The sequence below is a fragment of the Nerophis lumbriciformis genome, linkage group LG10 (assembly GCF_033978685.3).
Source record: "Nerophis lumbriciformis linkage group LG10, RoL_Nlum_v2.1, whole genome shotgun sequence".
Classification (NCBI taxonomy): domain Eukaryota; kingdom Metazoa; phylum Chordata; class Actinopteri; order Syngnathiformes; family Syngnathidae; genus Nerophis; species Nerophis lumbriciformis.
The window spans coordinates 35490888-35518266 of NC_084557.2; the positions used below are offsets into that span (position 1 = coordinate 35490888).

The 27379-nt window shown below is 39.1% G+C and overlaps 1 protein-coding gene across 3 annotated transcripts in view; it reads right to left on the reverse strand.

The window, feature by feature from the left end:
* apba2a (amyloid beta (A4) precursor protein-binding, family A, member 2a) overlaps positions 1–27379 on the reverse strand; it is a 39187-nt gene that overhangs the window by 1492 nt on the left and 10316 nt on the right. The window contains exons 3-11 of one of the 3 annotated variants that reach the window (XM_061969734.2): positions 26594–26701; positions 19219–19255; positions 18986–19131; positions 14201–14287; positions 13942–14130; positions 9969–10148; positions 9677–9889; positions 5378–5497; positions 5157–5297 (exon numbers count right to left, since the gene is read on the reverse strand). In XM_061969734.2, coding sequence (XP_061825718.2) covers positions 5157–5297; positions 5378–5497; positions 9677–9889; positions 9969–10148; positions 13942–14130; positions 14201–14287; positions 18986–19131; positions 19219–19255; positions 26594–26701 — 1221 coding nt within the window. Of the gene's footprint in view, positions 1–5156; positions 5298–5377; positions 5498–9676; positions 9890–9968; positions 10149–13941; positions 14131–14200; positions 14288–18985; positions 19132–19218; positions 19256–26593; positions 26705–27379 lie in introns of all 3 variants that reach the window. The other 2 variants (XM_061969735.2, XM_061969733.2) reach the window with 2 other exon arrangements.

Below are 27379 nucleotides of genomic sequence, written 5' to 3' on the forward strand. Positions count from 1 at the left end.
AAATTGTTGAACAGTTTAAGAAAAACCTTTCTCAACCAGCTATTGCAAGGAATTTAGGGATTTCACCATCTACGGTCCGTAATATCATCAAAGGGTTCAGAGAATCTGGAGAAATCACTGCACGTAAGCAGCTAAGCCCGTGACCTTCGATCCCTCAGGCTGTACTGCATCAACAAGCGACATCAATGTGTAAAGGATATCACCACATGGGCTCAGGAACACTTCAGAAACCCACTGTCAGTAACTACAGTTGGTCGCTACATCTGTAAGTGCAAGTTAAAACTCTCCTATGCAAGGCGAAAACTGTTGATCAACAACACCCAGAAACGCCGTCGGCTTCGTTGGGCCTGAGCTCATCTAAGATGGACTGATACAAAGTGGGAAAGTGTTCTGTGGTCTGACGAGTCCACATTTCAAATTGTTTTTGGAAACTGTGGACGTCGTGTCCTCCGGACCAAAGAGGAAAAGAACCATCCAGATTGTTATAGGCGCAAAGTTGAAAAGCCAGCATCTGTGATGGTATGGGGGTGTATTAGTGCCCAAGACATGGGTAACTTACACATCCGTGAAGGCGCCATTAATGCTGAAAGGTACATACAGGTTTTGGAGCAACATATGTTGCCATCCAAGCAACGTTACCATGGACGCCCCTGCTTATTTCAGCAAGACAATGCCAAGCCACGTGTTACATCAACGTGGCTTCATAGTTAAAGAGTGCGGGTACTAGACTGGCCTGCCTGTAGTCCAGACCTGTCTCCCGTTGAAAATGTGTGCCGCATTATGAAGCTTAAAATACCACAACGGAGACCCCCGGACTGTTGAACAACTTAAGCTGTACATCAAGCAAGAATGGGAAATAATTCCATCTGAGAAGCTTAAAAAATGTGTCAGTCCTCAGTTCCCAAACGTTTACTGAGTGTTGTTAAAAGGAAAGGTCATGTAACACAGTGGTGAACATGCCCTTTCCCAACTACTTTGGCACGTGTTGCAGCCATGAAATTCTAAGTTAATTATTATTTGCAAAAAAAAACCAATGTTTATGAGTTTGAACATAAAATATCTTGTCTTTGTAGTGCATTCAACTGAATATGGGTTGCAAAAGGATTTGCTAATCATTGTATTCCGTTTATATTTACATCTAACACAATTTCCCAACTCATATGGAAACGGGGTTTGTATTTACGTGGTTCACCTTCGGCAGCGTCTTATCCCCGTCATCTTTGTTGTAGCGGTGTAGCGTGCAAGGACGGGAGTGGAAGAAGTGTCAAAAGATGGAGCTAACTGTTTTCATGACATTCAGACTCTACTTGAATCAGTAACGGAGCAACATCTCCTCATCCGTGGCTCACTAGTGCAATAATAACGCCAGAAATGTGTCCCGTGAAAAAACGTCCGACCGGAACTCTAATAACTAAATTTCCTTGGGTGAATAATGTAAACTCACTACACCGGTATGTTTTAGCGCTTTCATGGCGAGTTTACTGACAGATATAAGTAAGAACTTTACACTACTTTAAATTAGAAATGGCAACAGCGGAGGATGAATGTCATATAACAAGAAGATAGAGAAAAAGAAGAAGCTTATCGACTACGGCGTCGACAGGGATTACAAAGGAGGACGCACACAAATTTTCAGGATTTATGCAGATCCCAAATACACATCAGCAGGTACTAGAAGGTAAGAAAAGTTGCTTTTGCATAATATTGCGAAACAAAACGCCAGATAGTATGTCTTATCTATACACACACCATAATAATACTTGTATGTATTGTTGAAGGACAGTACAATCCATCAAGTGGCGCAGCTTCATAGCTTACCAAAGTCGTACTAAAACATTTTGATAGATTTTTGAGAAATGTGTGTAATGTTCTATATTTTCAATGGAACATATAACATTTTGGTGTTGTTTACTTGAGTCATATGGCAGTCTACACGCATCTCTTATGTGTGTCTGCCATCATATTGCAGTCTACACGTATCTCTTATGTGTGACTGCCATCTACTGGTCACACTTATCATTACACCATGTACCAAATAAAATAGCTTCAAGGTCGGTTAGCAGAACCAAAATTATTCCGTACATGAGGTGCACCAGGTTATGAGGCGCACTGTCGAGTTTTGAGACATTGAAAGGATTTTAAGTGCGCCTTATAGTCCGAAAAATACAGTATTTCAATTACTCAGAATCTTGTTAAATGATCACTCATTTGGGAAGCAGCTTTGTGTCTCACCAGATAGTTTTGTTTCCCTCTTTGTTCAGTCTAATATTTCATATTAAATATGACACTCTTCCTCTTTTATAAGTGGATTTTCTGAACTTTTATCATTCATCCATACCTCCTATAGCAGGATTTTAATCACTGGTGATTATTTTAGTTTACATGTGAAGACTGATTTTAAGCAGCACATCCAACTCACAACTCACAACAGACGACACACTCTGGACTTGGTCATAAGCCATGGTCTCTTCGTTGGGGTGTCCCCTGTTGTTGTCTGACCACTATTGTTTGTTTTTAATATCACCAATCTTAACCGGCATTGAGGAAACACTACCTATCTTCTGAAGTGGCTGCAAATTTTATTGAGATTTTACTGAACGCTCCGGCTGGAATTTTACCAGCATCGTGTGACAATATTGTTGAGCATTTTAACAGTAAACTAAAACCGACTCTGGACTCAGTGGCTCCACTTTAACAAAAACAATCAAAACAAAACCCTACACCCCGTGGAGAAACAACAAGGAATTATGTTGACTGAAAAGAAATTGCAGAAGTGCAGAGAGGAGATCGAGGAAATCAAAATGAACCATACGTTATCAGATTTTACATCAACAACTCAATACCTACAAACAGTCTAGATCTCAACATTACTCCCAACTCATCACAGACCATAACAGCAACCCCCGGTTCCTCGTCTCCACTTTCACTAATTAAACAAGGACAAATTTTAATCAAGCTTTTTAAACACCATCTGACACCCTTTGCGAGGACTTTGCAGACCACTTCAGAACTAAGATCAAGGACATCCGATCTGGTCTCCAAACACAACTAATGTTATCTTTTAACACACCTGATCTGTTGTCCTTGCCTGAGAAAACACTGGAGAGTTTTGTCCTTGTTGATGCAAGGACACTTGAGCGAGTTTTCTCCTAGATCCAACAACCTGCCTTTTAAATCCGATTCCCACATCACTTTATGGATTCTTTGAGGAACAGCTTTTAGCTATTATTAACTATTCTCTTCAGACATGGGTCTTCCCTGCCACTTCTAAAGCTGAAAAAGTGAAGCTTGGACCCAAATGTTTTTAATAACTATCGGCCAAACTTCAGTTCTTGAGTAAAACTTTGGAGTAATTTTTTTTTAACCAAGTCAACAACTTTTTAGGTAGAAATAACATTTTAGAAAGACAGTCTGGTTTTAGGATGATCCACAGTACCGAGACAGCACTTTTAAAGATTTTAATCGGCATCAGATGGAATTTAGATAATTCAAATCCCAGTGTTAGTTCTGCTGGATCTAAGTACTGCTTTTGATACAGTAGAATGTAGACCATCACATAAATAGACTTAGACAACTGGTAGGCCTCTCTGGTACTGTTTTTAACTACCTCACATACAGATGTTTTTATGTATGTATGGATGCATGTTCCTCAGGAACCGATTAGATAAAAAGTGGGGTTCCACAAGGCTCAATTTTAGATCCCATTCTTTTTAATCTCTATATGCTGCCTCTTGGGGATGCAGTCAGGAGACACGGCATCAGTTTCCGCAGTTACACTGATGATACACATTCATACTTGCCAACGCTCCCGAATTTTCCAAGAGACTCCCGAATTTCAGTGCCTCTCCCGAAAATCTCCCGGGACAACCATTCTCCCAAATTTCTCCCGATTTCCAGCCGGACTTAAGGCACGCCCCCTCCAGGTCCGTGCGGACCTGAGTGAGGACAGCCTGTCGTCACGTCCGCTTGGCCAACGGTTTACGTTGTATTGCGCACCCTGACGGCAAGTGTGGGAGTCGGTTCTGAAGTATGAAGTAAAGAGACGTAACTTCGTCACCTCGTCTTGTTATTGACTCCAACCCAGAATATTACACTGCCCATGCATATGCTCCTTCAAAGGCTGTGCTACTGACTGCAAAGCATTGCACTTTCAAATACAACAATGAGTAGAGAGGAGTGTTATGTGTGTATATGTGTAAATAAATTAACAGTATTTATTTTATTTATATGTATATATATATATATATATAATAAAATACACACACATACACACATACATACATACATACATACATACATATATATATATATACCGGTAGTTAGAATTCAGTGAAAGTCAAGTATTTATTTTATTTATGTATATGTATATATATATATATATATATATATATATATATATATATATATATATATATATACATATATACAGTATATATATATACATGCATACATATATATACATATACAGTATATACATACACACATACATACACACACATATACACACACACACACACACACATACATACACATACATACATATATATATATATATAAGAAATACTTGAATTTCAGTGAATTCTAGCTATAAATATACTCTTCCCCCTTAACCCCCCCCAATCTCCCGAATTTGGAGGTCTCAAGGTTGGCAAGTATGTACACAGTTGTACATTGCCGTGTCTCCTGATGACACATGACCAATAGATCTCCTTTTCAACTGCATTGTAGACATCAAGTCATGGATGGCTGTGACTAAAAACAGAGGTTTTAGTTATAGGCTCTGAAGAACAGAATAGACACTTTTACCATAATGACAAGATTTTAAACCAACAAAGTCTATAAAAAATGTGCGTGTGATTTTTGATTTTGAGCTAACATTTATCCCGCATAATAAAAATATTACAAAAATAGGTCAAAGTAGCCAAAGTCTGCCCGTTTCTCTCTCAGCCCAACATAGAGGTGCTAATGCATGCTTTTATTTCCTGTTGTTCAGACTAATGCTCCTTGGCCTTTCCAAAAAAGAATATTACAACTCTACAATTATTACAAATCTCAGCTGCACGCGTGCTGACGAGGACCAGAGGGCAGGAGCACATTACACCAGTTTTAAAGTCGCTGTCGTAATTGCACATTGTACTGAGACGACAATCTCTTACCTCACCCACTGACACAGACAAAGTTTGTACGATCTTCTCATGTGCCATGGCAACCACGCTTTGACCGTTAATTTCAATGATTCTGTGTCCGACGCGAACACCGCCTCTCTCAGCGATGCCGCCTCGCATTAGGCTGCAGATCTAAAAAATAAAAATAAATTAGGATAAATTGTGTGTATGATTGTCACTCGCCCAATCATCCAGTTAATTTGAAAACTCACAATGCCATTTTGAACACTGAAGCCAAGCTGGAATTTAAGATCAGGCCGCTTGATGAGGACAGTGGTGACAGGTGGGCAGCTCACGATACTCAGCTTTACTTTTAGCTGATTCTTCAGACCCTGGAAGGCAATGAATATAACATGAGAGCTGTTTTTTTAGGAGATACTTACTGTATATGTGGATTGAATGACAAATAAGTGTCATCGATTAATTCGATTAGGAAAAAAACATTCAATTTATATTTTGTTGCTGAGATGATTTATTTATTAGGTAACATTTGCCGACAGTTTCCGCAAGATTGCTACAATGGAGCGCAAATGAGAGGGGTGCACCAATTGGTAATATACAAACCCTGTTTCCATATGAGTTGGGAAATTGTGTTAGATGTAAATATAAACGGAATACAATGATTTGCAAATCCTTTTCAACCCATATTCAATTGAACGCACTACAAAGACAAGATATTTGATGTTCAAACTCATAATTTTTATTTTTTTTTGGCAAATAATAATTAACTTAGAATTTCATGGCTGCAACACGTGCCAAAGTAGTTGGGAAAGGGCATGTTCACCACTGTGTTACATGGCCTTTCCTTTTAACAACACTCAGTAAACGTTTGGGAACTGAGGAGACACATTTTTTAAGCTTCTCAGGTGGAATTATTTCCCATTCTTGCTTGATGTACAGCTTAAGTTGTTCAACAGTCCGGGGGTCTCCGTTGTGGTATTTTAGGCTTCATAATGTGCCACACATTTTCAATGGGAGACAGGTCTGGACTACAGGCAGGCCAGTCTAGTACCCGCAATCTCTTACTATGAAGCCACGTTGATGTAACACGTGGCTTGGCATTGTCTTGCTGAAATAAGCAGGGGCGTCCATGGTAACGTTGCTTGGATGGCAACATATGTTGCTCCAAAATCTGTATGTACCTTTCAGCATTAATGGCGCCTTCACAGATGTGTAAGTTACCCATGTCTTGGGCACTAATACACCCCCACACCATCACAGATGCTGGCTTTTCAACTTTGCGCCTATAACAATCCGGATGGTTCTTTTCCTCTTTGGTCCGGAGGACATGACGTCCAGTTTCCAAAAACAATTTGAAATGTGGATTCGTCAGACCACAGAACACTTTTCCACTTTGTATCAGTCTATCTTAGATGAGCTCAGGCCCAGCGAAGCCGACAACATTTCTGGGTGTTGTTGATAAACGGTTTTCGCCTTGCATAGGAGAGTTTTAACTTGCACTTACAGATATAGCGACCAACTGTAGTTACTGACAGTGGGTTTCTGAAGTGTTCCTGAGCCCATGTGGTGATATCCTTTACACACTGATGTCACTTGTTGATGCAGTACAGCCTGAGGGATCGAAGGTCACGGGCTTAGCTGCAGTGATTTCTCCAGATTCTCTGAACCCTTTGATGATATTACGGACCGTAGATGGTGAAATCCCTAAATTCCTTGCAATAGCTGGTTGAGAAAGGTTTTTCTTAAACTGTTCAACAATTTACTCACGCATTTGTTGACAAAGTGGTGACCCTCGCCCCATCCTTGTTTGTGAATGACTGAGCATTTCATGGAATCTACTTTTATATCCAATCATGGCACCCACCTGTTCCTAATTTGCCTGTTCACCTGTGGGATGTTCCAAATACCGGTAAGTGTTTGATGAGCATTCCTCAACTTTATCAGTATTTATTGACACCTTTCCCAACTTATTTGTCACGTGTTGCTGGCATCAAATTCTAAAGTTAATGATTATTTGCAAAAAAAAAAAAAGTTTATCAGTTTGAACATCAAATATGTTGTCTTTGTAGCATATTCAACTGAATATGGGTTGAAATGGATTTGCAAATCATTGTATTCCGTTTATATTTACATCTAACACAATTTCCCAACTCATATGGAAACGGGGTTTGTAGATGGTAAATAGATTCTTCTTGTATAGTGCTTTTCTACCGTGAAGGTACTCAAAACGCTTTGACACTTTTACCGCCATTACCTACTGATGACGGGACATCAGAAGCAATTGGGTATTCAGTATCTTGCTCAAAGATACTTCAACATGATCACAAGGGTAAAGAGGATTGGGTTGGGGGCCAACCACTCAACGACCTGAGCTATGCTGCAAAATGCACAGAGAGTGTTGAGAGAAATGCCTCGAAGAAAAACAAGAAGAAGGTGGAAAGAGAGCAAAGGGCCCAAAGAAGACGAGAGAGGTTTTGCGATAATTTCAAATTGAAAAAGTCAATACATTGTAGTGAAATGTTTGCAGTGTCAAACAAAGCTGGCATTTTACGATATCACTACATCCTAATGCAGGACAGAAACATGGTATAAGTCTATTTTGGTAGCTAACACAGTCTGTTTGACTTGCATAACAAATGTTTTATTGAAACACATGTGAGGACATGTTAGTATATACAGTTTGTATGGTAATGCTAACAAGCTGTTTGTGGAGAAATCAAACACCATTCCTCCAATGGTGTTAAAGGCCTACTGAAACCCACTACTACCGACCACGCAGTTTGATAGTTTATATATCAATGATGAAATCTTAACATTGCAACACATGCCAATACGGCCGGGTTAGCTTACTAAAGTGCAATTTTAAATTTTGCGCGAAATATCTTGCTGAAAACGTCTCGGTATGATGACGTCAGCGCGTGACGTCACGGATTGTAGAGGACATTTTGGGACAGCATGGTGGCCAGCTATTAAGTCGTCTGTTTTCATCGCAAAATTCCACAGTATTCTGGACATCTGTGTTGGTGAATCTTTTGCAATTTGTTCAATGAACAATGGAGACAACAAAGAAGAAAGCTGTCGGTGGGAAGCGGTGTATTGCGGCCGACTTCAGCAACACAAACACAGCCGGTGTTTCATTGTTTACATTCCCGAAAGATGACAGTCAAGCTTTACCATTGGCCTGTGGAGAACTAGGACAACAAAGACTCTTACCAGGAGGACTTTGAGTTGGATGCGCAAACGCGGTACCGTGAGTAAGCATGCAGCTGCGGCTTCCAAACATTTGATCGCTTGCCCGTACGTGCGTGCCGCTATGTGCATGTCACGTACGTAACTTTGGGGACTTTTGGGAAATATATGTGCTGTATGAACTTTGGGGAGGTGAACGGTACTTTGGACTGTGGGATTAAGTGTGTTGTGCAGGTGTTTGAGTTGTATTGGCGGGTTATATGGACGGGAGGGGGGAGGTGTTTGTTATGCGGGATTCATTTGTGGCATATTAAATATAAGCCTGGTTGTGTTGTGGCTAATAAGAGTATATATATGTCTTGTGTTTATTTACTGTTTTAGTCATTCCCAGCTGAATATCAGGTCCCACCCGCCTCTCACAGCATCTTCCCTATCTGAATCGCTCCCACTGCCCTCTAGTCCTTCACTCTCACTTTCCTCATCCACGAATCTTTCATCCTCGCTCAAATTAATGGGGAAATTGTCGCTTTCTCGGTCCGAATCGCTCTCGCTGCTGGTGGCCATGATTGTAAACAATGTGCAGATGTGAGGAGCTCCACAACCTGTGAAGTCACGCGCATATCATCTGCCACTTCCGGTACAAGCAAGGCTTTTTTATCAGCGACCAAAAGTTGCGAACTTTATCGTCGATGTTCTCTACTAAATCCTTTCAGCAAAAATATGGCAATATAGCGAAATGATCAAGTATGACACATAGAATGGACCTGCTATCCCCGTTTAAATAAGAAAATCGCATTTCAGTAGGCCTTTAAATTGTTGGATACATTGTCACTTAATTTATCCGAAAGTTTTTTTTATTTATTTTGGTTGTTTATTATCAATAACCTGGTTTTAGGCTACACTTTTTATTTTTTATTTTACTCTTTTTCCAAATATAAGTAATTTATAGTGACGCTGTAATGGTAAAAGTGCAATTACAATGCTGTGTGCATTTATAAGAAGAAACAAGAAAGGTAATTAGAAAATACTTTTTTATTTTAACTAAAAGGCGCATTGAGACTAGGTTTTATTCTATTACTCGATTAATCGAACAAATTAATCGATTACTGAAATAATAAATAGCTGCGGCCGAGTGGAATTGATTAATGGCGTCTTGTAAAGCAAAATGTGCTTATTTGGCTGCAACCAGAAGAAACCCTGGCTGTGAGGCCAACATGCTAACCACCCGACTAAGATTCCAATTTATTTTTAACATTTTCCTCAGTAAAAATTGCTGAATTTGTACATTTCCAGATCAAAAAAGAGGAAGATCAGCTACATTATACAGCAAATGGCCCAAACATGCATCAAGCGTGTGGTACCTTGATGATGCCCTGACAGGTGGCCAATGGCAGCCCCACCAGGCTGGTGTCATTGATGGACATAATCTGATCACCGACGCTGAGTTTTCCAGAACGAGCCGCCGGGCCGCTGTTCAGCATGCCGGCCAGGATGACGGTGGGCAGAATGGAGCCCCAGCCGGACTCAACAATCACAACCCCGAGGTTCTCGCCTTTCTGTTTCTCCACGCACAACTACAACACACAAGATGTGTTTTGACGTATTTCAGCGACGTGAGGTTTGACACTTGAAGAGCGTCTCTTTTGGCCACACCTCTTTGCAGTTGTCGGAGTTTGAGAAATGGACCAGGTCGTCGTGGTACATTTCCTGGGAGTTGATTATGTCGCTGTATTGTTTCTGGCTTAAGTCTGTGGGATTGATGCCGTTGGCTCGCAGGAACTCTCTGTAGGCCACGCTGAACGCCTGACCTATGGACTGTGCGATGAGCTGGGCCTGTAAGAAGGGGAAAACGACTACTCAGCAAAAAGGGGCATCCACATCACAACAGCCCGAAAAGAAGGAAAAAACACCACAGGGAAATAAGTGACTGTGGAAGAAAACATGACCAAGATGTTGGCGTTTTTAACTAGTCCAGAGGTCTTCAACGGGGTGCTTCCGTGAAAGTACTAAGGGGGGGGTTGTAAAATATTGTGTTGATTGAAGTTTTTTATTTCCGTATTTTCCGGACTATAAGGCGCACTTAAAATATTTTTTTTCTCAAAACTCGACAGTGCGCTTTATAGACTTAAGACTTAGACTTCCTTTTTATTGTCATTCAAATTTGAACTTTACAGCACAGATATGAACAACATTTCGTTACATAAGCTCATGGTAGTGCAGGATAAAAAAGCAATAAGGTGCATATATAAATAATAAATATATATAAATAATATATAAAATAAATAAATATATATAAATAAATAAATAGATTACTGTACAGATAAATATATTGTACTTTATCACATGCGTCCACGTTTATGGATGTATGTTATATTGTCTTTTTTATTCCAGCAAGTTAATCCATTTTGGGAGGAGTTGAGGGGATAATTTAATTTAATTATGATGTGTTCAAGAGTCTTACGGCGTGAGGGAAGAAGCTGTTACAGAACCTGGAGGTTCTGCTTCGGAGGCTGCGGAACTTCTTTCTTATAACCCGGTGCGCCTAATGTAAGGAATAATTTTGGTTGGGCTCACCCACCTCAAAGCTATTTTATTTGGTACATGGTGTAATGATAAGCGTGACCAGTAGATGGCAGTCAAACATAAGAGACACGTGTAGACTGCACTATGATGGCAGTCACACATAAGAGATAAGTGTCGCCTGCACTATGATGGGTCTCAAGTAAACAACACCAACATTTTAAATGTTCCATTGAAAATATAGAACATTACACACGGCGCTTAAAAATCTATCACAATGTTTTAGTACGACTTTGGTAAGCTATGAAACCGCACCGCTTGAAGGATTGTCAGCACATTAAACATACGAGTATTATTATGGTGTGTGTATAAGGTAAAACATTATCTGGGGTTTTGTTTCGCAATATTATGCAAAAGCAACTTTTCTTACCTTCTGGTACCTGCTGATCTGTATTTGGGATCTGCATAAATCCTGAAAAATTGCGCGCGTCCGCCTTTGTAGTACGTGGAAACACCAAAGTCGATAAGCTTCTTTTTTTTCTCTATCTTCTTGTTATGGAACATTCATCTTCCGCTGTTGCCATTTCTAATATAAAGTAGTGTAAAGTTCTTACTTATATCTGTCAGTAAACTAGCTATCAAAGCGCTAAAACATACCGGTGTAGTGAGTTTACATTATTCACCCAAGGAACTTTAGTTATTAAAGAGGACTGTTTTTCACAGGACACATTTCCGGTGTGGTTGTTTAGATAAGGAGATGCTGCTCCGTTATTGATTGAAGTAAAGTCTAAATGTCATTAAAACAGTTAGCTCCATCTTTTGACACTTCTTCCAATCCTGTCCTTGAACGCTACACCGCTACAACAAAGATGACGGAGAAAAGACGCTGTTGAAGGTGAGCCACGTAAATAAGACCGCCCAGACTGTCAGAAAGCGGCATGAAGATGATCTGTAAAACATAATCTATGCAACATTTTGACCAAAGAACCACCATTACATGTTATGTAGACCACAAGGAAATGTTTTACATTTTAAAAAAAAAGTATAATATGACTCCTTTAATGCGCCCTATAATCCAATGTGCCTTTTGTATGGAAAAAGATAAAAAAATAGACCGTTCATCAGCAGTGCGCCTTATTATCCGGTGCGCCCTATGGTCCGGAAAATATGGTATATATATTATTTATATATTATTATTATATATTGAGCCATCACACAGTAGTGGTGTTTATAAATAGCATTGGCATGGACACCCTGCTCACTGTACCTTGCAGTTTTAAAATAAATAAAAACGTAAAACAGCTAAATTATTGTATTCATGTTAGCATTTACGATAGCTAGCCATTAGCACTGTAGTTGCCAGATAGCCATGAGTACCCCTTTTGCCAAATAGTAATTTGCGGACAAGTTGCCAGCCAGATGTTAGCACTCTAGTTGCTAGCTAGCAATTAGCGTGCTCATTGTCAGCTAGCGATTAGTGCTCTAGTTGTCAGCTAGCTATTAGCGCGCCAGATGCTGGCTAGTGATTAGCGCTGTATTTTCCAACGAGTTAATAACGGCACTACTGCTATTATTTAAAAATCTTAGTATTGCACAATAACAAGGTACCATTATGACCAGTTTAATATCAAACACCGAGTTGTTTTTTTACGAGATGTATAAATAGGGGACCCTCCTCCATCAGTTTGGGGGTCCTTGACTTGGATTACGTTAAGACCAGTGGTGTGCCGTCAGGGCCAGCAAGGCCTTCTCATAATTAAAGATAAAAGTACTTTTTTATTTACTTTCCCTAAATATATAAAAGTATTCATATTATCTTCATGTTATATTGTGTTCCTTCCAGCGCTGTTGTTTTTAGGTTAGAGTTTTTATCCAATCAGAATTCAGCTAGCTTATGTTGCCATGCTGTACCAAATCTGCCCGAAGCCTTCAGAATCAATAATGCAGGACACATACAGTTGATAGACAGTTGCAATACCCAATCAGATCACGAGTTGTCAGTAAGGCCTTCTAGCTGGCCTAAGACAGATTTATATTGTGATGTTATGAGCTAGGTAACATAAAAACTCCATTACCCAAAATGCCACAGTAGTGAAGAGCATGCAGTAGTAGCCCCGTTTAGGATGTTGAATGTAGCCATCCCGGCAGCGGGATGTTTTTGATGAGCACGCTGTGGAGTAAACTTTAAGAACTCAGCCAACATGCCTCGTCTGCATCTTTTATGATTAGACAAGACAACACATATATTTGCAAGGCCATTTTCAAGAAGGATATTTAAAGAGAAACTACATCTTGTGAGACCATGTCGGCCAACCCCAGAAGCTCAATGGGTTTTACAAATTGTGAGTTCAGATATTTTATTTCTTAATTTTTTTCATGTTTAATATGTTTTTTGCAATTTAAATTTTGACAGTACCAGGGGGTTCTTCGGACCACCAATTATTATCATGAGAGCCCGGTTCAGGTTCACAATATATTTATTTTTCTCAAATAAAGTCTGTGTGTTGCTTTTCAGCAATTGTATTTCTGTCCGTCACGCTCTCGCTCTCACTCCAGCTCCCCTCCTGCTCCAACCACCTCTCCTCCCCGGCTACTGCTTAAACAGAGCGACAGGTGATTAGATAATAAGGCCCACCCGGCCATCTACGCACCTGTCGCTGACTTCGAGGCCGGTCCTGGCACACCCCGCTTCGCTGCAGGCCCGCAGGCCACGCCCCCCCTCCACAGATATGTTTTAATTGCTGATGCGGGTTTATTGATTTTTAAATGCGCCAGAAAATAACCCGTTTTGTACACTGTTGATTTGTATCAATGCGCCGTAAGTGTGTTTCTGTATAGTATTTATCCAGCAATGGTCATGTGGTGACATAAATGATGGTATTTTGAGAGGTAATCATTGGACACAGGACATCACTGAAGGCCTAGGTGGGAAACGCACGGCCCGCCACTGGTTAAGACCCCTGGTCTAGTCCAACCCAAAAGGTGCTTAACGACACTGACAGGTCTTTCACACCAAACTATTCCGAGCTAGAACCTGAGACAGTCAACGGTCCAAAACGTTCTGATAAAATGACATTTCGGAAGGAACTAAGAGTGTCATACGTACGTCCTCCGACTCAAAGACGTAGCAGATCATCCCATACTGACTACTCCCTTCACCGCCGGACTCCGCAGGTTCAGAGAAATCCTCCAGCGACGAGGCCTGAGACAAGCGTCTGCGGGCCATCAGAACTACGATGCTGCCTATGTCAGCGATGTAGGAAATAGTCCGCAAGGTGCTGTCCATCATCGTCTCCTGCAGGGACAACAAGAGTCGACTCGCCGTTATTGACAAACACGACACACACACGTGCTGTCACCCTCACCTGTGTGTCCGCATTCAGCACTTTGACAGCTTTAGTGGAGATGAACAGGTCCACTTCTGTTATAATTTGAGATTCTTCATCCTGGCTCTTTTCACATGAATAAAAACAAGTCAGTTTGAGTGAGAGGGGAAAAAGGTAACACCGCCATCATGTGGTGAAGACACGACACTTTAAATAATTTTCATTCAATTGCACTCTAAATCAGAGGTTGTCAATCTTTTTTTCAGCTAAGCACCCCCTAATCCGGGGGTCAACATAATGCGCCTCCTTAGTGCCGCCCTAGTGGCTCCCTGGAGCATTTAAAAAAAAGGATTGATAATGGAAAAAGATGGGGGGAAAATAATGTTTTTGTTTTAGTATGTTTTTTGTTTGAGGACAAACATGACACAATCCTTCCCAATTGTTAGAAAGCCCACTGTTTAATATGTTTGTGTGTGTATGCTTCACTGATGACACTATTTGGTGAACATCGTTTTGTCCTTCTAATTTCGGCGGTTCCTGAACTCACCATAGTGTGGACTGTAACGCAACAGTTTGCTTACATGTGAAATCTTCCACTCCTTTGTCTCATTTTGTCCACCAAAAGTTTTATGCTGTGCGTGAATGCAAAAAGGTGCGCTGTGTTGATGTTATTGACTTGTTGGAGTGCTAATCAGGCACATTTGGTCAGTGCATGACTGCAAGCTAATCAATGCTAACATGCTATTTAGACTAGCTGTATGTAAATATTGCGTCATTATGCCTCATTTGTAGTTATATTTGAATTCATTTAATTTCCTTCATTTATGTCCTCTGTGTATTTAATTTATATTTGCATGTCTCATGACACATTATCTGTATGTGATATTGGCTGCATTTCAGATAGTTGTTTGTGTGCCATGTTGTTCCAGACCACAGCAAACGTTACCTAGCTTGCCAATGTTTGTAATAAATCTATTAAAAGAAGACGGCGTGTCGTTTCCTTTAACTTGGACACACATCTATACCTTTGGCCATTAAAAGCCAGTCTTTTCCAGGAGTTATCTCACTTTCTGTTTTCTAATGTTGTAAAAATGTGTAGAATAAATATTACATTTCAACATTTCTGTCAACGAAGATTTGCTTCAGCCTGCGACACATAGTCATTTTGATAGTAGGCTATTATAGCTAATATAGACACTTACGTCATGTGGTGCTTTCATTATAAGACTTATATACGGCTTTTCCTTTTTTTGCGGCTCTAGACAGATTTCTTTTTTGTATTTTTGGTCCAATATGGCTCTTTCAACGTTTTGGGTTGCCGACCCCTGCCCTAATCAGAGAAATGCATTTTGTTTGAAAAAAGATGTAAAAAAACAGGGCTGTCAAAGTTAAGTTATTAACTCATACAATGAATCACAAATCATTATCGCATTAATCATTTATAGATGCAGATTAATCACACATTTGATTTTGACCACACATGCCCCTTTACCTTAACCGCGGATGGTGACCTGAAAGGCGGTGTGGGTCGTTATACGGTCAGTGATCAGCTGGTGTGGAAATTTCACTTCAAAACACACTCTGACATGACTTTAGAGAAAACTGTTACCAGCTTTTGAGCAAATAAATGTGACATTTCAACAATAAAATTTCAATTTTGTTAAAATACTAGGGTCTTTTTGTTATGTCAATTTAAATTATGTAAGCAAGTAATTTAGTGTGATTAATCATGATTAATCTGAATTCAAAGGTGTGATTAATGTGATGGAAAAAAAATTGACAGCACCAGTAAAAACATCAGAATCTGATTTATTACCGTCCTATCATTTAGAAATAAAACTATTATTAAAAAAATTACTCAAACAAATAACTTGATTGCAAAAAAGGCTACAACCACATATAATTCTAATTACAATTTAAAGTGCCTATTTTGGGGATCATAATTACGAAACTATGTATACACTTTTTTTTAACATGTATCTTTCAGTTACAATAAACCTACAATCATTTTTTGTCCATATCAGCAGAGGATCAAATACTTATTTTGGTGCATGTATGTATGTATGTATGTATGTATGTATGTATGTATGTATGAATGTATGTATGTATGTATGTGTGTATGTATGTATGTGCTGTCAAAATCAGATTAATCACATATTTGCATTTTGATTAACCGCAGTAAAATACTTGTGCATTATTTATAATCAACTTTAAAAAAAGACCACAATATTTTGACACAAATGCAATTTCATCGTCAGAATGTTGTATAGCAGTTCTTGTCAAATAGAGGGGCGGGTCTCTCTGGGGGCTCTATCAGCAACATGCAATTTCACGCTTCAAACCCGGCTTCGAAAAGCTATGCACCAATAAACGTGTTTATTGTAGGCATAAATCCTGACTTCCTTATTTTGATTTTTTTTTTTTTAAAGAAAAGGATCAGCAACAATTGTTTTATGAATTTTTTGTTGCAGGGTAAAGTGTTTTATATTTTGTGCTCCTGGTTAATGTTGCTGATTAATTTGACTTTATTAGTATTTATTGTGTTTATTATTTATTAAAAATGTTAAGCATCAAATGGATCAAGTCGGTCAAAACATTTTTATAGTTAAAATAAAGATTTAATTTTTTTTTTTCAGGCAAATTGATGCACTTTAAGGCTTTTCTGTTACCGACTAAAAACAACGTTGACAAAGTTATTCTTTGTTGTTAATGTTAATTAGGATACCATGTTATGCAGAGGTGCACTTATAACAAATACATACAAAGTATACTATTTATAGTCGCGGTGGAGAGTTGGGGGAGGGGCAGGAAAAGTTTTTTTCTTCATAGGACGGGCGTAACAGAACTTTTAATATATTTTACTTGATGTCATTTGTTTGCTCAAAACTTGATAACAGTGTTATCTAAAGTCTCATCTGAGTGTATTTTGAGGTAAAATTTGCAGCGAGCACAACAGTCGGAGTCTCCTCACTCATAATTGCGCCAACGTATGCATTGACCTGATTACTGACAGTGTAGAACACAGGTGTCAAACTCAAGGCCCGAGGGCCAGATCTGGCCCGCCACATCCATTTGTGTGGCCCCCAAAAGCGTGGAAATAATGTGTAAATAAAGTGTAAATAAAGTACCTTATCTTTTCTTAATAAATGTATTACAAAAATAAATGTACTGCGTGCAATTACATATATTTACACTTTAATCATCTCTAATAATAAAACAAATATTATATCATCGTACTAGAGATGTCCGATATTATCAGCCGATAAATGCGTTAAAATGTAATATCGGAAATTATCGGTATCGTTTTTTTTTTATTATCGGTATCGTTTTTTTTTTTTGGTTTTTTTAAATTAAATCAACATAAAAAACACAAGATACACTTACAATTAGTGCACCAACCCAAAAAAACCTCCCTCCCCCATTTACACTCATTCACACAAAAGGGTTGTTTCTTTCTGTTATTAATATTCTGGTTCCTACATTATATATCAATATATATCAATACAGTCTGCAAGGGATACAGTCCGTAAGTACACATGATTGTGCGTGCTGCTGGTCCACTAATAGTACTAACCTTTAACAGTTAATTTGACTCATTTTCATTAATTACTAGTTTCAATGTAACTGTTTTTATATTGTTTTACTTTCTTTTTTATTCAAGAAAATGTTTTTAATTTATTTATCTTATTTTATTTTATTATTATTTTTAAAAGTACCTTATCTTCACCATACCTGGTTGCCAAATTAGGCATAATAATGTGTTAATTCTACGACTGTATATATCGGTTGATATTGGTATCGGTTGATATCAGTATAGGTAATTAAAGAGTTGGACAATATTGAAATATCGGATATCGGTAAAAAGCCATTATTGGACAGCCCTACATCATACATTTCATAACAATGTTATTGTTCAAATAAAGATAAATACTTAAATATCTGCTTGACTTATGATTTGATGATGAAGTTATCCAACAAACTGTTCATGTAAAAAGTTTACAGTAAAAAAAAAATTTACAGTAAAATTCACTTTCAATATAGAGTAATAATACACTATAAAAGACAACAACCATAGATTTTACAGTATAAAATACATGCATGAATTTTACCAATAAAAAAACCAATAATTTAAATCCATGTATTTTTCTATTTTATATGCTGTAAAAAACAAAAAAAACAACTGCAAATATTACGGTAAAATTGTGGCAACTGAGCTGCCAGTTTTATACAGTACAATCTAAAGATTTGGTTTTGTACAGCGTACGTAAAAAAAACCCAGACAATTATACACGTTTTGTATATACACAATTATATTCATACATACTGTATATTATTCACTGTTAAAAGCGGCCCTCTGAGAGGCAACCATAACTGCGATGTGGCCCTCAATGAAAATGAGTTTGACACGCCCGGTGTAGAACATGTGCCACCTTTTAGGTAACCATCCACAGTTAAGGTCAAGGATCATGAGATGATTGCGTAATTAATCTGCATTTATGTGTAACGACGGGGTCGCATAGTGATGCGTGGTTGGACTAAATAGCCCTCTGATTAGCGCCCGGGCAACAGGTGCGCGTCCCGAACACTAACCAGAGGCAGGTGTGTACAATCTACCGTCATGCAACTGAAACAAACGAAACTCAAGGTGCTGAAAACACATGTGACATAAACAAACTATGATCCGGGCAGCGGATCATAACATTATGTATGATTAATGTGCACATTTTTTGCCATTAATTGCATGGCATAGTTTTTTTTAATCCCAAGTACCTCCTGGAGTGCCTTTGAGAATCCCTGCATTAAGCACAACATGATGTCCCTTACCTTGATACGACTAACGGCTTCCTGGGCCTGCGACATGCGGACAGTCTTGGAAGGGTTCTTATCCGACAGGACCTGAGTGCAGCCAAGGTAGTTGGCAGCAAAGATGATCCCATCAATAAGATCTTCTGGCTCACAAGGACCTGGGACTTGGTGACACAGGAAATAAGCGTACACTATACAACTTTAAATGTGTGTCCGATACACACGTTAGTCAATTATTCTGAAACGCTTACCGTCTTCAAAACTGGGAAAGGAAGCTGATTCTTGTGTCTTTTTGAAAAAAAGAAATGATTATTAGATTCCAAGGCAGCTCTATCAGTCATACAAGCAAGAACAGATCTACTCAACAAAGGTCATGTTTTTAAGGATCTACTGCAAAAACACTGGTCAAAGTTCCCCAATGATATAGAATATATTCTATATGGAAGGAGTCCTCTGCATGACAAAGTGTGCTACTGTTTTTAGAAAATGGAATGTTAGTTTTGAGCTACATGTATTTATTGGAGACATACGCAAAATACAAACCCCAAAACCAGTGAAGTTGGCACTGTGTGTAAATCGTAAATAAAAACTGAATTTGCAAATCCTTTTCAACCTATATTCAATTGAATAGTCTGCAAAGACAAGATATTTAATGTTCGAACTAAGAAACTTTGTTATTTTTTGCAAATATTAGCTCATTTGGAATTTGATGCCTGCAACATGTTTCAAAAAAGCTGGCACAAGTGGCAAAAAAGACTGAGAAAGTTGAGGAACGCTCATCAAACAATTATTTGGAACATCCCACGGGTGAACAGGCTAATTGGGAACAGGTGGCTGCCATAATTGGGTATAAAAGCAGCTTCCATGAAATGCTCAGTCATTCACAAACAAGGATGGGGAATGGGTGACCACTTTGTCAACAAATGCGTGAGCAAATTGTCCAACTGTTTAAGAACAACATTTCTCTACGAACTATTGCAAGGAATTTAGGGATTTCACCATCTACGGTCCATAATATCATCAAAAGGTTCAGAGAATCTGGAGAAATCACTGCACGTAACACTGAATGCCCGTGACCTTGGATCCTTCAGGCTGCATCAAAAACCGACATCAGTGTGTAAAGGATATTACCACATGGGCTCAGGAACACTTCAGAAAACCACTGTCAGTAACTACAGTTTGTCGCTAGATGTGTAAGTGCAAGTTAAAACTTCACTATGCAAAGCGAAAGCCATTTATCAACAACACCCAGAAATGCCGCCTGCTTCGCTGGGCCCGAGCTCATCTAAGATGGACTGATGCAAAGTGGAAAAGTGTTCTGTGGTCTGACAAGTCCACATTTCAAATTGTTTTTGGAAACTGTGGATGTCGTGTCCTCCGGAACAAAGAGGAAAATAACTATCCTGATTGTTCTAGGCGCAAAGTTGAAAAGCCAGCCTCTGTGATGGTATGGGGGTGTATCAGTGCCCAAGGCATGGGTAACTTCACATCTGTGAAGGCACCATTAATGCTGAAAGGTACATACAGGTTTTGGAGCAACATATGTTGCCATCCAAACAACGTTACCATGGACGCCCCTGCTTATTTCAGCAAGACAATGCCAAGCCACGTGTTACAACAGCGTGGCTTCATAGTAAAAGAATGCAGGTACTAGAGTGGCCTGCCTGTAGTCCAGATCTGTCTCCCATTGAAAATGTGTGGTGCATTATGAAGCCTAAAATACCACAACTGAGACCCCCGGACTGTTGAACAACTTAAGCTGTACATCAAGCAAGAATGGGAAAGAATTCCACCTGAAAAGCTTTAGCTTTAGTCTCCTCAGAGTGTTGTTAAAAGGAAAGGCCATGTAACACAGTGGTAAAAATGCCTCTGTGCCAACTTTTTTGCAATGTGTTGCTGCCATTAAATTCTAAGTTAATGATTATTTGCAAAAAAAAAATAAGTTTCTCAGTTCGAACATTAAATATCTTGTCTTTGCAGTCTATTCAATTGAATATAAGTTGAAAAGGATTTGCACATCATTGTATTCTGTTTTTATTTACGAATTACACAACGTGCCAACTTCACTGGTTTGGGGTTTTGTAATACAGAAAGAAAAAAATATTACTTTATCTGTTATATCAACTGGTATTAAAACAAACACTTTCTGCCAATTGACAGATGATTTAAAGACAATAATAGATCAAATATCATGAATCAACATATCATAATACTGTATGTTGCTTAAAGGGCCCTTCTAATGCTGTCAACATTAGCAATTATTTCATAGTTCTGGACCTAAAAATGATGTATACAGGTAAAATTCCCCCCAAAATAGACACAATAGTGATCTTATAGGCTTGTTTTCTAACGAGTTCAGCACATTTTGGAATGCCCACATTTAGTTGCAAAATGCTAAATGCATCAGCCTGCTGACGTCACCTACAGAAGACTGGAGGCCATTTCATACTGTGTAGTATGTGTTTTGGTAGCATCTTCATCCCGAATCGCGATATGTATGAACCTCTCCAGTCAAATTGACTCACACAAAATAGGACGAACCAGAAGAGAGGAGTGTAATTTGCAGCGATCGCTTTAATGATTTTGACTTTGAAGAAGAAGAGTTTTGGTCTGAGTTTGGATGGAAACATTTTTAAAAGACTCAAGCCAAATGTGATCCCGAAAATCAAGAGCACCCTCGAGGGGAGTCCCTCAAAAAACGAGAGAAAAAGAAGGTAAGCCGCCAATATTTTTTATTAGGCATCCTCTTCTACTGATGTTTACCTTAAGATTCTTGAGGAAATGCTGGAAAAACATGAGGAAACACAGGCTATGGTGTCTATGGAAGAGCATGGCAATGTTTTTATATTTCTTTTTTGCTCATAATGTTAACTATATCGGTTTTAAAGTAATCATAGATCAGGTCGACAACAACATGCAATTACAAACCCCGTTTCCATATGAGTTGGGAAATTGTGTTAGATGTAAATATAAACGGAATACAATAATTTTCAAATCCTTTTCAACCCATATTCAGTTGAATATGCTACAAAGACAACATATTTGATGTTCAAACTGATAAACATTTTTTTTTTTTGCAAATAATCTTTAACTTTTGAATTTGATGCCAGCAACACGTGACAAAGAAGTTGGGAAAGGTGGCAATAAATACTGATAAAGTTGAGGAATGCTCATCAAACACTTATTTGGAACATCCCACAGGTGAACAGGCAAATTAGGAACAGGTGGGTGCCATGATTGGGTATAAAAACAGCTTCCCAAAAAATGCTCAGTCTTTCACAAGAAAGGATGGGGCGAGGTACACCCCTTTGTCCACAACTGCGTGAGCAAATAGTCAAACAGTTTAAGAACAACGTTTCTCAAAGTGCAATTGCAAGAAATTTAGGGATTTCAACATCTACGGTCCATAATATCATCAAAAGGTTCAGAGAATCTGGAGAAATCACTCCACGTAAGCGGCATGGCCGGAAACCAACATTGAATGACTGTGACCTTCGATCCTTCAGACGGCACTGTATCAAAAACCGACATCAATCTCTAAAGGATATCACCACATAGGCTCAGGAACACTTCAGAAAACCACTGTCACTAAATACAGTTCGTCGCTACATCTGTAAGTGCAAGTTAAAGCTCTACTATGTAAAGCGAAAGCCATTTATCAACAACATCCAGAAACGCCGCCGGCTTCTCTGGGCCCAAGATCATCTAAGATGGACTCATGCAAAGTGGAAAAGTGTTCTGTGGTCTGACGAGTCCACATTTCAAATTGTTTTTGGAAATATTTGACATCGTGTCATCCGGACCAAAGGGGAAGCGAACCATCCAGACTGTTATCGACGCAAAGTTCAAAAGCCAGCATCTGAGATGGTATGGGGGTGCATTAGTGGCCAAGGCATGGGTAACTTACACATCTGTGAAGGCAACATTAATGCTGAAAGGTACATACAGGTTTTGGAACAACATATGCTGCCATCTAAGCGCCGTCTTTTTCATGGACGCCCCTGCTTATTTCAGCAAGACAATGCAAAGCCACATTCAGCACCTGTTACAACAGCGTGGCTTCGTAAAAAAAGAGTGCTGGTACTTTCCTGGTCCGCCTGCAGTCCAGACCTGTCTCCCATCGAAAATGTGTGACGCATTATGAAGCATAAAATACGACAGCGGAGACTGTTGAACGACTGAAGCTCTACATAAAACAAGAATGGGAAAGAATTCCACTTTCAAAGCTTCAACAATTAGTTTCCTCAGTTCCCAATTGTTTATTGAGTGTTGTTGAAAGAAAAGGTGATGTAACACAGTGGTGAACATGCCCTTTCCCAACTACTTTGGCACGTGTTGCAGCCATGAAATTCTAAGTTAATTATTATTTGCAAAAAAAAAATTAAAGTTTGTGAGTTTGAACATCAAATATCTTGTCTTTGTAGTGCATTCAATTGAATATGGGTTGAAAAGGATTTGCAAATCATTGTATTCCGTTTATATTTACATCTAACACAATTTCCCAACTCATATGGAAACAGGGTTTGTAAATGATCAAAATAATAGTTTTACATGCTTCTATCCATACTGTCTATGCTGGGAAATGGGCTGTAGTTCGGTAAATGACGTCACACCAAGAGGGGGTGACGTATTGAGTCTGGAATTGGGGCGTTCCAAGTACAGTTAATTATCTACAGATTTTTTTTTTTTTTAACTAATTGATATTGGAAATGACAGGCAGATTCATTTTCAGGAGGAAAAAAATACATTGTTAGTGAAATTTCGGTCATCTGGACGCTCTAAAGCCTTTAAAGCCAAATATATCCTTTTTCATTCCCAGCAGATAGAGCAGACCTGGGCAAATTAGGGCCCGGGGGCCACATGCGGCCCATTAAGCTTTTCAATCTGGCCCACCGGACATTCTCAAATAATTTTTTTAGATCTTTAAGATGGAAACTGTAGCTGCCATTATGATGTGCAGTGATGTTGTTGTTCTTATGCTTTCTGAGCTCACTATGTTCACTGCTCGCTGTACATATCCTACCAAGTCAGACCTACACTGTTACAATGTCCATTTCTCTGATGATATAATTGTTGATGACTGAAGTGCTGATAGCAACCAAACCTAACCCCCCCCCCCGCCCAACCCCCTCCACATCCCACCCCCGGATTGTAAATAATGTAAATAATTCAATGTATATACTCTGATGATTAACTTGTGTGATGACTGTATTATGCTGATAGTAAATATTTGTACCATGAATTGATTAACGTGGACCAAGTTGAAAAACGTATTCGGGTGTTACTATTTAGTGGTCAATTGTACGGAATATGTACTGTACTGTGCAATATACTAATAAAAGTTTCAATCAATCAATCAATGTTTTCAAATGATGTCAATCCTTGAACTATACAAAGTATTTCAATGGTTGGAATATGCGCATTTGCATGATATACAAGTTACTATTGTAATCTAATTAGTTACTATTGTAATCTAATTAGTTACTATGGTAATCTGCGTCACAGCAGCTCAGACGAGGCACCAAGCAGTGTGGGCGGGGAGCGTTTACACAGAGTGTTTCCAGAGCGGCCAGCCTGAAATGTGGGTGTCAGGGACAGACGCGGAAGGAGATTTTCACAACAAAGTTCTAAAGCTTAGTGATGTATCAGATGTATCAGATTGTAGTTCATATTTTGCTGTGTTTATTGCAATTTTGTTGCGTTTCGAGTGATTGTAAAACATATCGATCGAGAGGGGCTGTGGCGTTCATATATTGTCAATATTCAGTGTTTTATCGTTCATAGTTAATATTGTAAATCCCACACTATTTATTGTCATGTACCATTCTGGGTGTCTCATTCAGTAAAAAAAAATCTAAATTTCTGTTAGAATAATTGTTTCTAAATTATCACAAAAACTTTGAATTACATTGAGTTCCTGACAAGAAGACAAAAACTGTCTTTGAAACCTACCAAGAGTAAGGCTCGTAAAACTCCACTGTGTAGGGGGGAAGTAAGATGAAGGTGTTCCTGTGTTCTTTCATGTATGGTAATCAACAGAAGGATGTTGTTCTGGCCCAAGGACTTCAGAGCGGAGAGATGACAGGATCTGCCCAATTTCCAGACGACCTCTTTTTGAAGTATTTTACGAACTCTTTTTGAACTATTTTATGGAACTCTTTTTGAACTATTTTACGAACTCTTTTTGAACTGACCTTTCCTGTGAATTGTTTAGGACCTTTTCTGTGAACCTTTTGCGACCTTTGTCCTTTGGAAACAAAGGTGGACATGTGGTCGGGGAGGGTCCAAAATAAAAGAAGGAGGCGTGCAATCTTTTGGCAGAGCGTGCTGGAGCCTGTACAAGAGTACAGTGTGTCCACACGTGTCTCCTCAATTGAGTCCAAGTAGAATTCTGTCCCTGTTTAATTCTTTGCCTCTTGTCTTGTTTAATAGATGTCATCAGTGTTTGAACCTGACGATTTCCATTCCGTTTTTAAGGTGGTCTGTCACAGCGTTTTTAGCATTCAATCAGACATTATTGTGAGGTTTTGTATTAGTGTACCTATAAATAGATTATACCGGCTCGCGGACACATTTTTTCTACTAAATTTTGCCCCCCGAGTCAAAATAATTGCCCAGGCCTGAGATAGAGACATATTTGGTAACGGAATCTTCAGGCATTATTGCATATTAATGTGAATTAATTTCTTATAAGCAATCCCGACGTGGTTACTGTCAGAATAATTGTATCTAAGTTATCACAAAACTTTGTGTTACATTGAGTTCAGCTCGCTCTGCGACAGGACAAAAGCTGTCTTTGATCCTACCAAGCAAAAGGCTTGTAAAACTCCACTGTGTAGGATGGGAAGCGACATGAAGGCGTCGGTTTCTTTGATGTATTGTAATCCACAGGAAGATTTTGTCTTGACCCGAGATCTACAAAGCAGAGAGGAAGCAGGGCCTGACTCCCCTCCAGGCACCTTTTCTTTGAACTGTTTTGTGACCAAAGGCAGCGGATGTTTATGACCCCCTTCCTTTAGAAACAGCTGTTGCCATGTAATCAGGGAAAGTCCAAATAAAAGAGAAGGCGTACAATCTTTTGTCAGAGCGTGGGACGACACTGTCAAAGGGTACAGTGTCTACGCGTTTCTCCTCAATTGAGCTGAATTGAATTCTGTCTCTGTTTAATTCCTTGCTTCTTGTCTTGTTTGATAGGTGTCATCAGTGTTTGAACCTGACAGTTACAATTCACATTAGTTTAATTAAAATCTCGACCTAAATGTTTAGTTTGGATTTGTGCCGTTTTACTACAGCACTAAGTAAACATAACAATTATGATGATGATCATTGATAATTATTCAAGGACCTTATAGAATTAGAATGTAACTTAGTAGAGAGCAGAAATAAATGTTATTAAAGATTAGGAGAATGTTGTGCATTGTATTTGGGTTTGTTTGTCCATCTGTTAGTTCGTTAGTAGGCCACTCTTCCTGGAACAGATGGACAGCGCCATAATGATTTTGGCGGCGTTGGACGTTTTACTGATGCGGTCATGTCTCAACGGTAAAAACACATCTACTGTAATTATGGATGAATATCAAGAACCTAGTGTCTTACGATGGGTAATATTCAAAAATGCATCCTTACCTTGGGGGAGCCACTCTCGTCTTCTGGAAGGAGATCTGGACTCGGAGGCCTCCTCGGCTGCTCTGGCACTTCCATGTGCGTCGCGGCGGTGCTTGGCTCCTTCTCATCCTGCTGTACACAAACAACCACCTCAGCACCATCTCACTAAGGTGATTATAACGCTCACATTTCACAAACCAAAAGTTTCTCAAGAGACAATATAATCGAAAAGGTAGTTATATATACACAGTGGTACCTCAACTTAGACATGCTTTGAGATAAGAGGTGGCTCTCGGCTAATTGTTATGCTTTAAGTTGCAAGCAAAAACATGAGATACAAGCATCATTAGTTGACGCAGTTATTATCACAGTGAGCCCAATAGGATTGGCCCCAAAACATCTGGTCTTACTTGTTAGCAATAGCATGTAGCTAGAGATCGACATAACTTGGTTTTCCAACCATGAAAAGGAAGAAAGTGAGTGGGAATTACTGAGTAGGAGAAGTTGATGACATTCATTAAATAAAGAAAGAAATACCGTATTTTCCGCACCATAAGCCGCCCTGGGTTATAAGCCGCGCCTTCAATGAACGGCATATTTCAAAACTTTGTCCACCTATAAGCCGCCCCGTGTTATAAGCCGCATCTAACTGCGCTAAAGGGAATGTCAAAAAAACAGTCAGATAGGTCTGTCAAACTTTAATAATATATTAAAAACCAGCGTGATGTGGGCGCGCATGGAGTCATATATCAACATGGACGGAGCTGCGTGAAAAAAGCCACCCGGCCTCTTCGCGTAAACTTCCCT